At 39.2% G+C, this 15,086-nt stretch overlaps 1 protein-coding gene across 2 annotated transcripts in view; it reads right to left on the bottom strand.

Annotated features, from left to right (window-relative positions):
- DOCK3 (dedicator of cytokinesis 3) overlaps nucleotides 1-15,086 on the bottom strand; it is a 271,945-nt gene that overhangs the window by 198,403 nt on the left and 58,456 nt on the right. Inside the window, exon 5 of one of the 2 annotated variants that reach the window (XM_054594754.1) lies at nucleotides 5,555-5,651. In XM_054594754.1, coding sequence (XP_054450729.1) covers nucleotides 5,555-5,651 — 97 coding nt within the window. Of the gene's footprint in view, nucleotides 1-5,554; nucleotides 5,653-15,086 lie in introns of those variants that run through there. The other variant, XM_054594753.1, reaches the window with a different exon arrangement.

Genomic DNA, 15,086 nt, shown 5'->3' with positions numbered 1-15,086 from the left:
GCAGGGGAAGACAGGAGGCGGGGATTGGGCAGTAGCAGAGCAAAGCTTTGCTTGCCTACCTGCTATTCACCTCCTGCTGTATGGCCAGGTTCCTAACAGGCCACAGACCAGTACCAGCCTGCAGTCCAGAGGTTGGGGACCTCTGTTCTAAGTATTTCAATTTGATCTTGAAAGTTCATGTCATGTTCAGTTTTTCCCTGTCATTGATTACTTCTGCCTAATGGTTATATCAGTTACTCAGGAGAAAGGGTTATAAACCCCAAGTATGACAGCTGATTTCTCTAACTTTTTCATTCAGTCTTTTCACATTTTACTTCATTTATTTTGCACGTCTATTTTTGATGCATACATACTGAAATTGCGATGTCTTTCTTAAATATAACACTCAAAACCATAAAAATTCTACAAAATATAGGCAGCAAAATCTTGGACATTTCTTGTAGCACTATTTTTTCAGATATATCTCCTTGGGCAAGGGAAACAAAAGAAAAAATAAACAAATGGGACTGCATCAAACTAAAAAAAATGGCACAGCGAAGGAAATCACCAACAATAACAAAAAAGACAACCTACTGAATGGGAGAAAGTATTCACCAATGATACATCCAACAAGGGATTAATACCCAAAACTTATAAAGAACCCATACAGCTCAACACCAAAAAAACAAACTATCCAATTTAAAAATGGGCAGAAGACCTGAACAGACACTTCTCCAAAGAGGCATACAGATGGCAAACAGGCATATAAAGAGATGCTCACTGACACTAATCATCAGAAAAAGTGCAAATTAAAACTGCAATGAGATATCCCTTCACACCTATCAGAATGGCTCTCATCAATAAATCAACAAACAACAAGTGTTGGCAAGGACAGAGAGAAAAGGGAACCCCCTGTGCAATGTTAGTGGAAAGGCGGATTGATTCAGCCAGTATGGAAAACAGTATGGAGTTTCCTCAAGAAATAGAAATGGAATTGCCTTGTGACACAGCAAATCCACTTAGGGGGATTTATTCAAAGAAAACCAAAACAGTAATTCAAAAGAATATAAGCACCCCTATGTTCACTGCACATTTCCTACAATAGTCAAGATATGGGAGCAATCCAAATGTCCATCAATAAACATGTGGATAAAAATTTTTTAAAAAGCAGTGGGTACATATATACAATGGAATATTACTTGGCCATAAAAAAGAACAAAATCTTACCATTTCCAACGGCATGAATGGACCTAGAGGTTATTACGCTAAGTGAAAAGGTCAGAGAGAGAAAGACAAATATGTGGAATCTAAAGAACAAAGTAAATAAACAAAATTGAAACAGACTCATAGATACAGGGAACAGACTGACAGATACCAGGGGACGGGGCGTAAATGAACTATTTGAAGGGATTAAAAAGTACAATCTGGTAGTTATGACAAAATAGTCTCAGGGACTATTTTGTACACCATAAAAAATATAGTCAATAATATTTTAATAACTATGTTTGATGCCAGGTAGTTACTGAAAATATTGGAGGAATACTCTGTAAAGTATATAATTGTCTAACCCAATGCTATATACCTGAAACTAATACAAAATACTATTAAATGTAAACTGTAATTTAAAAATACAATTTAAATTTTAAAGTCATAAAATAAAAATCTAAATGGTAAAACTAAAAAAAATAAATAAATAATAGATTGCTGTGGCTTCCTGATGAATTGACCTTTTTATCATTTTGTAAAGTCCCTTTGTCTCTGATAGTTTTCTTTACTCTGAAAATAATAGTATAATTATAGTGATATAATATAACTAACTTTATTTATTTGTATTTAAGGAAGAAATAATTCATAATTGATGTATACAGTGTAACAGAGCCATTCCGGCTTGCCTTTGACTAGTGTTTGCATGGTATTTCTCTATCTTTTACCCCCCCCCGTGTCATTAGTCACATATGAAGTGAGTTTATTATAGACAGTATATGGTGCTTTTATATTTATCAATTCTGCCAATGCCTATCTTTTAATTATTTGTATGTTAGGATTTAGATCTGCCATTTTAGTACTTGTTGTCTGTTCTCTTTGTTTTACCTTCCCGTTTCCCCTTTCTTATTTTCCTATAGGTTACTTGCACTATTAGTATTCCATTTTTATTTATTTATAAAATTTTTATTACATCACTTTGTGTAATATTTTCATGATTGCTCAAGAGGTTACAATAAACATACATACTTATTACTAGTATCAACTAGTCTACTAGTATCAACATTTTACCACTTGAAGTGAAATGCAGATGCCTAACATAATATGTGGTCCCTTTCCTTCCCTACTTTATACTTTTCCCTAAAGTATAACCTCTATGTACATTGAGAGCCAAATCAATGTTATCATTCTTAATTTATACCATCCAACACAATTTTAAACTGAAGAGAATTCATTCATCCCTTCCACTACTTTCTTCAATACCAATATTCTAAGTGTCCCATTAATTTGTATCTGATGAACTTCCTTTGCAGTCATTATTTTAGAAACAATCTGTTGGCAATAAAACTTCTTAGCTTTCCTTCATCTAAAACTGTGTTTATTTTTTCCTCCCTTCCTGAAGTATAATTCTTCCTGTACACAAAACTCTAGGTTGACATCAATCATTATTCTCTCAGCAGCTAAAAAATGTTGAGCTACTTCCTTTTGTCTTTCATAGTTTCTTATGAGAAATCTGCTGCCAATCAAAGTGGCATTTCCCTAAAAGTACCATGTGGTTTACTTTTGAAGCTTTTTTTCTTAGGCTTTAATTTTCAGTTTAACTACAATGTTTCTAAGCATGGATTTCTTTAGGTTTATCCTGTTTTAAGTTCACTAAACTCTGTGGAATTATCTCTTTTGCCAAATTTGGAAAGATTTAAGCCATTACATCTTCAAACATTTTTTTACCTCCACATTCCATCCTTTCTATCTAGTACTCTGATGCCTCAAATGTTAGATCTTCTATGTCCCACAGCTCTCTGAGGCTAAGTTCACTTTTTCAATTTACTTTCTCTCCATTATTCATATTGGATAATTTCTATTGATCCATCTCTGAGTTCACTAATTTGTCCTTCCCATTCTGCTACTAAGCCTAGCCAATAAATTAAAATTTTGGTTATTGTATTTTTCAGTTCTAAAACTTTCATCTGAGCTCTTTCCATCTCCAATTGCCACAACAAGAGGAGCTGCCACCATGTCTGCCCACGGATGGTTGTACAAAACTGCTCCAGCTTCCTGATCAAGAGGAACAGGCAGACATACAGCACCAAACCCAGTAGTATGAAGGGCCACGACTCTTTTGGCTACAACAGGCTGATTCACTGCAAGATGGTGGGCACGGAGCTGGCAACCAGTGGCAAAGGTGTGTGGCGGTCGTCATGACGCAGAGATCCAGCCAACAAAAGGCCCCCTCCTCCGTGCAGACCACCATCAACAAGAACGCCAGGTCGTTCTGAGCAGCGCCCTGCACATACCCACAAGAACGAGTACTGCCTGGCTCTGTGCACTGGCACAGCCAGCGCCATTCCTGTGCAGCCCTCCCCTCCAAGAGCTCCTGGGCCTCCCTTTCCCCCAAAGCAAGAAAGGTATCAGCCAACATTCCTCCAAAAAATGTTTAAATAAAAAATAAATATAATTTTCATTTGATTCTTTATTATCTCTACTTCTTTGCTGCAGTTTTCTGTTTCCGTTTGTTTCAAGGGTTTTTGTAATTGTTCATTGTAGCAATTTTACAAAAGCTAATTTAAAATTCTTGCAGATGACTTTAATATCTATGTCATTTCAAAGCTGGCATCTTATTATCTTTTCTCATTAAATTTCAGATTTTCCTGATTTTTCATATGACAAGTAATTTAGGGCTATATGCTAGGCATTTTAAATGTTATAGTATGACACTCTGGTTTCTACCTAAATCTTCTAGTTTAGCAGGTGGTCAACCTGTTTAGATTCAGAATTCAACACCAGGCTCCTTTTTGTGGGCTATGATTCAAACGTCAATTTAGTTTATAGAGTCCCTTCAGCGCTCTACTGGTTTTGCCCATTTGTGTGCTACCTAGATAACAAAACTCCACCCCACCTTATCCTCAGTGCGTACTTGGGTGAGAAGCACTGCCTTGGTTCAGCAAGGCAAGGATGGGAAATAGGGTTCCTTCCGTAGGCTGCAACAGAGAGGGACACTGCCCCATTCGTCTGTCGGGGGGGGGGGGAAAGTCAACTCCTGTCCACGGGTTCAGTGTGGGTGGGGGCACCACCTTTTTACTACAGGGGGAGTGAAAATCAAGAGCTCCAACCACCTGCTCCTTTGCAGAGCGATGCTTCCTCCTTACTCCAGAGCAGAGAAGAAGCCAAGGTACTAAGGTGAGGGCAACACTTTGTTAATGCTGAACAGTTGTGAACGCCACTGTCCTACCCACAGGCTCTGCTGGAGAGAGGTGCCATCTTATAATTGCTGGTGAGACAGAAGTTGTCAGGGTCCTCCCTATAGGCTCCACTGAGGAGGGGCATTGCTTCATTACTGTAAGGAGACAGGTAGACGTCAGAGCTCAGCCCAGAGGCTTCACTGGAGACGCAAATCTTGGTGCTGCACGTGGGGAAAAAGGGTATGTGTAAGACAGAGCTCTGGCCACAGATTCTGCCGCTGCACTACCCGCTGGGGTGGAGAGGGGCACGCCGCTTTTACTGTCCTGTTCTCCTGGAGAGCAGGCAGGACAGGTTAAAAGTTCCTGTCTTACTGGGCCATCCTTTGGCTAGAGAGAACAGGTTCTCCTTGGTGCTATTTTCAGTCGGCATCCAGTAGCATTTCCAGGCTGCGGGCCTCTCTAGGGCCCGAGCCAGGATATGTGAAGGCAAGGAAAAAACAGCAATCAGGGAACTTAACCCAAGGTCTCTAGTCAGTCTATCTTCTTTTCCCTGACTTTCGGAGTTTTCTGGCAAGAGATTTATAGGTTTTGTTCAGGAGTTATGATTAGTAGGAGTAAAATCTAATGATTTTACTACATCTTGTTCAGAACCCAAACCTTGTCCCTTATTTTTGGTCTAGATTTTGTGTGTCCTACCACTCTCCAAGTTACCAGAGGATACGGACTGTGTTTTTATAATCTTTTTATTAACTGTTGGCCTGGCAGAAAGTGTCATAGATGACATATCTTTTACATTTAGTAGTTTTAAGAAACTGTTGATACAACTTCTTGGCCTTTACCTACCATAAGGTTCACATGTAACTCTCAAGTTTGTTCCTTTATTCAGTAAATACGTGCGTTATGAAAGCTTCTGTGGGTACAGCAATGAGTAAGATAGCTAAAATCCCTGGTGTTATGGACCTTACATTTTACTGAGACAGTGCGGGCAGAGACTGCAGGCATATGAATAATGTGTTCTCTCCGGGATGATTAAAACTCAGCCTACTGTGCTCCAGTCAGTATTATGAATATACATTTGAAAAACTAAAAATATTCAGAAACCTAAAAATTTTGCTACTGGCATAGACAAGGCAATTTCTTCACTTGGTAAATGGAACTTTAATGATCTAATAAACTAGTTACCAACTACTTACCACATAGAGTTGTTTCCACAGACTGGCCCATTCTTGTAAAGTTGCTGTAACCTCAGTCACAATAGAATCTTCGAGTGGAACAACAGTTTCATACTGCCTAGAATCACAACAAACAGTCACATTATCTTTGAGAAATTACCAGAATACTGTCCACTGCCCTTTTCAACATGTATAACTCAAATGTTAAATTCATGCAAGTATAAAAAGAGGAACACCTCACTAATTGAAGATCCTTTGCAGTAATATACTGCAATAGTGTAATTAAACTGAATTAATGTAAAAACATTTGTGTTTTGCTATATCTATATCTAGGTCTACATCTATATCTATCTCCTCAATTTTAATTTTAGAAATACAGACTGTCTTTAAGACAGACTTTATAAAAATACCATTGTAAGTCTTTTTTTTTTTTAAGGAAAGACAATAGCAATGCCCAAGGCTTGCTTATATTGATTTTTTAAATTATATGTTTGTGTCCTTTAACATTTATCAGCAATGCAAAATAGCTCATGTTTGGTATGAAATACGGAAATGGGGGGCACAGATGCTGGGTTTTGAGTAGTTTTATAAGCTCTCCTTTATACTGGTGTTGTATTTTCTTAGAAACTAGTGTTCGTGGAGGAATTCTGATGCCGGAAACAGAAACGTGCTGGGTTTCTCTCATCGCACCTTGTAAGACTATGGTGCCAGCCCCCGTGCTAACTGCCAAAGGTTGACCAGTGAACAAAAATGGACAGGGTCCCTATCTTCAGAGAACTTTTGTCCTGTACAGGGAATCAGATGGACAAGTAATCACAACAAACAGATATGAATGGTGAAACTAAGAAGAAAATAAAAGTGTGCGTCAGAGATTTTAGATGGGAGACATGATTTAAGAAGAGAGGATCAGTGAAGTCGCCTGTGAAGAAGTGGCAAAGTCACAAAATGGTCATGACAGAAAAAGTGTGTAGAAGGGAGAGGATCAGGTACGGTGTCTACAGAGGAAATAGTATACAAGAAGTCACTAAAATAGAAAGGAATTTGACATATCTAAGAACTTAAAGAAGGCTGGTATGGCTGAAACCAGCTCTCATAGGGCATTTTTCTTTTTAATGATACTAAAAATTCCATATCTTAAGGCATTTTGAACACAAAAAGCTACTGAAAGGTTCTTTATATAGGGGCATGACTTGATAATGTTTTTGCAATGTCTATGCCAATTTTGAGGGATAAAAAAATTTTTTTGAGACTAAAGATTCTATATACTTATATGCTGAGGTGTCTGGATCCCATATTCTGATTTATTAGCCAAAAAGAACATTATCCACTTGGAAATAGCAAAGGAAAGTCTATTTCACAAAATTAGCATTAAGTATCATTTCTTTACACACAAAAATAGCTGACAAACCACCACCACCGTGTTCAAAGATGACTCAATACATTAACATGAAGCATCAATGAATATTTTACTTGATTATGTTTTACAGCTTTATTATTTTGTGTGGCTGATTCCAGCAGACAAAAGAATCCTCTTGGAATGATGCCAGAGAACTATCCATATTCATCAAATTTATAAACTGATTAAAGTTTATAATTCCCAGTACTATAATTTATAATTCCAAAGTACTAATTCCCAGACTCAACTTTACCAGTTATTTCAAGTATTATAACAGTTTTTAAATAAATGGTTTATTTTAGTTTTTAAAAATAAGTCATATTGAATCTCCCCTCAGATAAAAAAAGAGTAAGCCAATCATAAATGACAGCTCTGAGAAGGAAGAAGTCTTAGTGACTGACTGATACAAAATTGAACTGATGAGAAGACATCCTTTATTTCTTCCCTCTACCAGATGTCTGGACATGAATAAAAATTTCCATAGCTATTTCTTTATACTATGTCTCAGGAGTGCTAGAGAGACAATTAGGAAATTGATAGAAACAATCAGGAAAATCAATCTTTTTTATTTCTTTTTTAACATTTTTTTATTATTGTTTATGCTGTTAAAGCTGTCCCAATTTTTCCCGCTTCACCCCCCTCTGCCCAGCCCACCTCCCATTTCCACAGTCGTTCCCCACACCGTTGTCCATGTCCATGGGTCCTTCACACAAGTTCTCTGACTAATCCCTTCACCCTCTTTCTAACAGTCCCTACCACCCTCCTCCCCTATTACAGCTGCCAGTCTATTCTATGAGTCTATGTCCCTGGTTCTAATTTGCTCATTAGTTTATTCTCTTCATTAGATTCCTCTTCTAAGTGAGATCATATGCTACTTGTCTTTTACCAACTGGCTTATTTCACTTAGCATAATGGTCACCAGTTTCAAAGAAAACGTAAGCCTAAAGCTCATATAGGTGCCTTGTGACATTAACTATACATTTGAGAACTGTTCTGAAGGAGAAAGTGTACTTCTAACTGTTGATCAGTCAAAGCTTCATGAAGTGAGGCTCCTAAAGGAAGGCTGCGTTTGTAAGGCAAGGAGGCGAACACAGGGCCCTGTGGGCTGTAATATGCTATGAAAAGAGATGTAGAGAAAGTAATGGGCAAAGCATATTAAAGAGGATTTGTGACAGGTACACATTGGAAATGTGTTTGAAGAGCTGGAAAGATGTTGCCAGCACAAGGCTAAGAGATTTAAACTTGACACTAGGAAAATAAACATGGGAGTTATGTTTCAGTAAGACTAATGCAGAAATAATACACAGGATAAACTGGAATAAATTTCTGGAAACTTTCATCTATTAGGTCTCCACCTATATACTTTAATAATTGAGATGTATGGGAACTTCATACTGTTTCTACTTAAAGTTCCAAGATTTTGGACTTACTTCAATTTATACTAACACAAATCTAAAGTAATACTGACTTATTTTTCTTAGGTTATAATACACACTCAATATTCTGAAATTCATTTTTTAATTATATTTTATTGATTATGCTGTTACAGTTGTCCCAACTTTTTCCCCATGGGCCCCTCCACCCAGCACCCCCACTCCCACAGGCAGTCCCCACACCACTGTTCATGTCCATGGGTCATGAGTATAAGTTCTTTGACTACTCCATCTCCTATGCTGTACTTTACATTGCCATGGCCATTCTGTGACGACCTATTTGTACATCTTAATCCCTTCACCTCCTCACCATTCCCTCACAGCCCCCTCCCATCTGGCAACCATCAAAACACTCTCCATATCCATGATTCTGTCTCTGTTCTTCTTGTTTGCTTAGTTTGATTTTTAGATTCAATTGTTGATAGGTATGTATTTATTGCCATTTTATTGTTCCTAGTTTTGATCTTCTTTTTCTTAAATAAGTCTTTTTAACATTTCATATAATAATGGTTTGGTGATGATGAACTCCTTTAGCTCTACCTTGTCTGGGAAGCTCTTTATCTGCCATTGGATTCTAAATAATATCTTTGCTGGATGGAGCAGTCTTGGCTGTAGGACCCAGCTTTTCATGACTTTGAGTATTTCTTGTCAGTCCCTTCTTGCCTGCAAAGTTTCTTTTGAGAAATCCACTAACAGCGGGTTTTATGGGAGCCTGATTGTAGGTAACTAACTGCCTTTCTCTTGCTGCTTTTAAGATTCTCTCTTTATCTTTACCCTTTGGCATTTTAATTATGATGTGTCTTGGAGTGGGTCTCTTTGCATCCATCTTGTTTGGGACTCTCTGAGATTCCTGGACTTGCTAGTCTATTTCCTTCATCAAAATGAGGGAAGATTCCTGGACTTCCTAGGCTATTTCCTTCATCAAACTAGGGAAGAAATCTATTCTTTCAGATAGACTTCCAATTTCTTGCTTCTTCTCTTCTCCTTCTTGAACCCCAGGTTGGAATGTCGGAATGCTTAAAGGTGTCCCAGAGGCTGTCCCTTGTTTGTTTGGATCTTCTTTTCTCCTTGTTGTTATGATTGGTTAGTTTTTGCTTCCTCATGTTCCAAATCATTGTTTCGATTCTTGGCTTCATCCACTCTACTGTTGTTTCCCTATAAATTGTTCTTTATTTCAATTAGTGTATCCTTCGTTTCTGACTGTATCTTCTTTATGCTGCTGAGTTCCTCACCAAGTTCCCTGAATATCCTTAGAACCAGTGTTTTGAACTCTGCATCTGACAGATTGCTTATCTCCATTTTGTTTAGCTCTTTTTCTAGAATTTGGATCTGTTCTTTCATTTGGGCCATGTTTCTTTGTCTCCTCATTTTGACTGCCTCCCTGTGTTTGTTTCTCATGCACCCCCTACTGGGGACCTGGCCTGCAGCCCAGGCGTGTGCCCTGACTGGGAATCGAACTGGTGACCCTTTGGTTCGCAGGCCAGGGCTCAAGCCAGTGAGCCATACCAGCCAGGGCTATGTTTCTACGTATTAGTTAGAGCTGCTGTGACTCCGTGTCTTGGTAGTGTGGCCTAACGTAGTAGGTGTCCTGTAGGGTCCAGTGGCACAGACTGTCCTATCACCCAAGATGAGGACTCGAGGAGGGCCCTTCGTGTGGGCTGAGTACACCCTCCTCTTGTAGTTGAGCCTTGGTTGCTGCTTGCAGATCAATGGGAAGGATTTCTTCAGGCCAGTCAGCTACAATAACTATTTGTGACCACTGACCACCACCCTCTACCCTCCATGAAGGACCAGCTATAGGGGCAGGATCGTGGTGCCCCTATATGGTCTACATGGTCTACAGCTGTCCACTGGGTGCGTAAGCTCTGGGGTTTCCCGGGTGGTGCAGGGCAAGGTCAGCCCTCCCTTGTGTTTTGCCCTGGGCCACCCTGCCTGAGCTATAAAGCAATCTGAGATGGCTGCTACTTGTGCTGGACTTGGAGATTCCAAGGGGAAGCCAAGCTGTGAATCTAGGCTGGCTGCTGTTAGTGTCATGCCTGGGATTCACTGAGGCCAGCTGTTTGTTTGAGAGGATTTAGAAAGTTGTGATGCTGGAGCCAAGACCTGTCATTCCTATGGAAAAGCAGCTTGGGTGGGCCCGTAAGTTGGGTGGGGTGGAGTATCAGGGGACCTCCCAAGCAGGGCAAGCAGTGTTAGCCAGGTTGATGGAGTCTCAGATATGGCACCAGCTTACCACCTCTACAGGGGGGAGAGTTCAGAAAAGGAACAATGGCCTCTGTTCACCTTGATGCCAGGTACTTCAGTTCTTCCCTGTATGCCGCCAGTGCCTTTCAAGCTGCTACCCTGGTGCTGGAGCTCAGAGGGAGTGAGTCTGAGCAGGTAAGTCCGTGTGTGGGTTTTTTAAGAGAAACTGCTTGGAGCTCCAGAAGTTTCTTCCACTAATTCAATCCCTACTAGTTTTTGCAGCCAGAAATTGTGGGGACTTATCACCCTGGGCTGGTGGGTCTGGTATAGAGCTGGGACTCCTTGCTCCTGGGATATCCTTCCTCAGTTTTTACACACCACATGTGGATGTGGGACCAGCCATTTCCACACCCCTCCCCCCGCTACTAGTATGGATGGATGTGGTTACTTTAATTCCATCGTTGTTAGACTTCCATTCAACTCAATTTCTGATGGTTCTGAGTGATGGTCGTTCTGTATTTTAGTTGTGACTTTGACTGGTGAGGGCGAAGGTGAGCCAAGTGTGCCCATGTCACCATCCTGACCAGAAGCTGATAATTTTTAAAGTTCTGATACAGTGTTATGCACAAACACACTGTTTCATAGTCCAAGAAGAATATAGTCAAAACACTAGGAAATTCATCTAATAAAATGAATTAGTGAGATTTCTAAAGGTATTCTGGGTTAATATACAATAAGGAGTTTATGAGAAATAAAATTTGGTAGTGAGAAGAGCAGATCCTTTAAATCAATGTATATTGCACAGAAATGTAGCTGAGAGCATGAACCGTAGAATAAGATAATGTGGCCTTTCGATTCCTATTTTCCCTACCTCCTTGCCATGCTACCTTGGCAAAAGTACTTGAACTCTCAAAGCCTTGCCTGTTTCATCTGAAATAAGCAGATAATACCATCTGCCAATCTGGGATTTCAAAGTGTAATATGATGGGTGTAAAGTCTCAAATACAATGCTAGTACATAGAATACTTAATAAATGGTAACTATTGTTGACTCTTCCTTAATATTTTAATTTTCATTACTTACAAATTACCAGAGTGCATCTAGAATAAAACAATATCAAAATGAGTTAAATTTTATATTGTATTTTTAAAATATATATTTTACAAACACTTCTTGTCAAAATAGCTCTATAAGTTCATGCTTTGCCCTATTTCCTCACCTCCCAACATACTGCAGGGAAAATACAAAACAGGAAACCTAATACATTTCTGAACTCCAAGATAAAATTAACATCTCAATAGAGAATCAACCATTCATGGGGGGAAAAAAATACCGAGCAGTGACCCCGGGTGAAATCACAGGCCTTCCAGGCATTGGAGTCAAAAGCTAGCAATGACAACTAGGAGCTTAGATGTAGAGGGAGAACAGGAACAAAAAGTACTCAAAATGAGAAGAGGAACAAGGCCAGGTTCTCTACTTGAAGCTCCACAAAAGCAAACCAATATGAAGCACGGCAAAAACTTGCTGGACCTCACTTGAACTATGGCTTTTAGCAAGCTTTAGGACTAATCAGCTTGGGCCTAAAACAGTCCCCTCGTCCCCTCAGCCAAAGGTCAAGAGCTACCACAGGCCCAATGTCTCTGTGGGGACGGAGATCCAAAATGCTTCTTGTAAAATCTGGTGCTACAGTGGGGCACTGGGAGCAGGCAGAGGTAACTGCACAGCACTAGGCAGATGTAGCCAGAGGGAGAGAAGGAGGGAAAAACAAAATCTCCTACTTTTAAAAATCAAATTCTAAAATATATGAAGAATTTAATCAAAAGCTTAAAAATAATACAAAAAAATCTTTCCAGGATTTTATAAAAGTCTGATAAACATTTTTATTTTTCCCCCTCCCGTATCCCTGTCCTGATAAACATTTTAAATGTTTATAATGCTTAGAGAAATGAATAACTTTTATTTAAAAAAGGAAAAATACAAAACAAAAGCAAACACAAGGGTCAACTGATATGCAAGAGTCAACTAGGAATTCTGCAAATTAAAAAGTTATCAACAAAATGTCCACCTTCAGCTGAATGGAATAATGAAACATGATGCATTCATACACTGGAATATCATTCAACCTTTAAGAGGAATGAAATTTTGATACACACAACATGGATGAGCTCTGAAAACACTATGCTAGTAAGTAAAGTAAGCGAGACATAAAAGGACAAACATTGCATGGTTCTATTTATATGATGTATCTAGAATAGAAAAATTCACAGACAGAAAGTAGATGTTACCAGGGGCTGAGGGACGGGGAAATGGCGAGTTACTGTTTAAGGAGCACAGAGTTTGGTTTGGGATGATTAAAGTTTGTAGCTCAATACTGGTAAAGGTTGCACAGCACTGTGACTATACTTACTGCCACTGGATTATACACTTAAAATGGCTAAAGTGCTAAATTTTATGTTATATCTCAATTTTTTTATTTTTTAAATTAATTAATTTTTTAAAATACATTAAAAAAATTATCTCAACTTTTTAAATGACAAAATTATTAACAATCGGGGGGAGGGAAACCCTCAACAGAAAGGATACATGCAGGACAGAATTCAAGAGAAAATTATGTGCAAGATAATACTGAAAAGATTACTTAAGAATGTAGGTAAAAGTAAAAAAGAGACCCAAAGTATGAAAGAGTACTTAAGAGACAAAGAGGAAAGGTGAGAGAAATCTAGGGTAGAAAAGTGAAGATATGAAGCATTATAAAGTGGTAGTTACAGAACAGTCACAGAGGTGTAGATTATAGCATAGGTAATGGGAGGACATACCCTAAAAAGGAATTTATTTAAAAATTTTTTTACTTATTCTTACATGTTTAAACTTCTGTCACCTTCAAAGTACTCTCCATTTTATGCAATACACCTATTGGGATGTTTTTTCCACTGCTCAAAACAGTTTTTGAACTCGTCGATTTTGATGCCTTTTAGAGCTTCTGCTCTTTCTTATTCAGCTCTTCCACACCAGCAAAGCATTTCCCTTTGAGGACTCTTTTTCATCCAGGGAAACATAAAAACAGCCACTTGGGGTGAGATCAGGTGAATAGGAAGGGTGGGGCACAGGAATCACGCCGTTTTTTGGTCCAAAACTGCTGAACCCCCAGAGCAGTGTGGGAAGGTACGTCATAAATCACCCATCGTAAAATGGGCAAACGTCTTGAAAGAGTCTTCAAAAAAAAAAAAATTCACTGAGGCTGAACCCAGCCTCTCACAATAACACCAGCTGGTACGCTGGTCCAGATGGATTCCTAGGGCACTCACCTAGTGGGGGAAGCCTGTACCACAAGGGGCCCGCCCTACAAAAGATAATTCAGAGTTTTATTGGGTCCCCCCTCGTATAGTCAGTAATATCATGGTAACTATGTTTGGGGCCAGGTAGGTACCTGGAGCAGCAAGGGGACCACTCTGTAAAGTACATGATTTTCTAACCACTTTGCTGTACATCTGAAATTAATACTGTAAATCCAATTGTAAAATGTAACTGAAAAATTAAAAAATGTGGAAAAAAAAGAACTCCAACCTACTCCTGACAGGAATCCGAGAATAAGAGAATGACAGTATTATAGAAAATTGTGATTTTCTTTTCCTTAGCTCTCCTTTCTTGTGAGCCCCTTCTAAGTTTGAGGAAAAACCTCAAATACAGAAGCAGAGTGCCTTCTACTATACAAGTAAAAAAACAAAAAAATGATGGACACTTGATTCCTCAGTCTCCCTAAGACTGAGGCTGGGATTTGCAAACTCTGTTTCTCAAGCTTCTTAGTCAGCTGGGTGCACTAAAAAGAGACTAAGAAAAAGGAAGTAAGGAAGTGTTTCCCGCTGCTCCTTTCAGGGGCGTCCAACCTTCTGGCGTCTCTGGGCCACACACTGAAACAAGAAGAGTTGTCTTGCGCCACACACTAAGTATACCGCAACACAATCACAAAAAAAAAAAACCCAAAACTCACAATGTTTTAAGTAAATTTACGGTTTTGTGTTGGGCTGCATTCATAGCCATCCCAGGCTGCATGCAGCTTGCGGTCCGCAGGCTGGACACCCCTGCCAGATTCCCCTCCAGAGAAAGCGGGCTCCAGCCTCCAGCTTTTGGTCTTCCCAGGAAGAGTCTCACCATGAAGGGTTTCTTCATCCACACCGGTAGCAGCCATGTGATGTCCCCTCTTCAGATATTTGAGCTCCAGCGTCTCTTCAGACCCATCTTCAAAGCTCCTGGGTTCTGGTATCCTCCAGCCACAAGGGTGCACACAGCTTTCTGCACTTTCTGGGTTATATCAGTATTTCCTCTTTCTATTTCACTCTTCATATGTGTGTGAGAATAATTCTCCATATTAAATTCTACCTCGTAGAATGACTCGTAAGTTTCTCTTTTCCTGACTAAACCCTAACTTACCAGAAGGTTACTGGATGCTTACTGAACCTCAGATCAAGAACATTATTTCTAATACCAAAAGCTATCATCGTTATACAGTACCTTAAATTTTATATTTTAAAATGATAAATTT

Source organism: Pteronotus mesoamericanus, unplaced genomic scaffold (genome assembly GCF_021234165.1).
Source record: "Pteronotus mesoamericanus isolate MK-2021 breed Mesoamerican mustached bat unplaced genomic scaffold, CSHL_Meso_final scaffold_533, whole genome shotgun sequence".
NCBI classification, from domain to species: Eukaryota; Metazoa; Chordata; class Mammalia; order Chiroptera; family Mormoopidae; genus Pteronotus; species Pteronotus mesoamericanus.
This window is presented reverse-complemented; position numbering and strand designations above follow the sequence as displayed.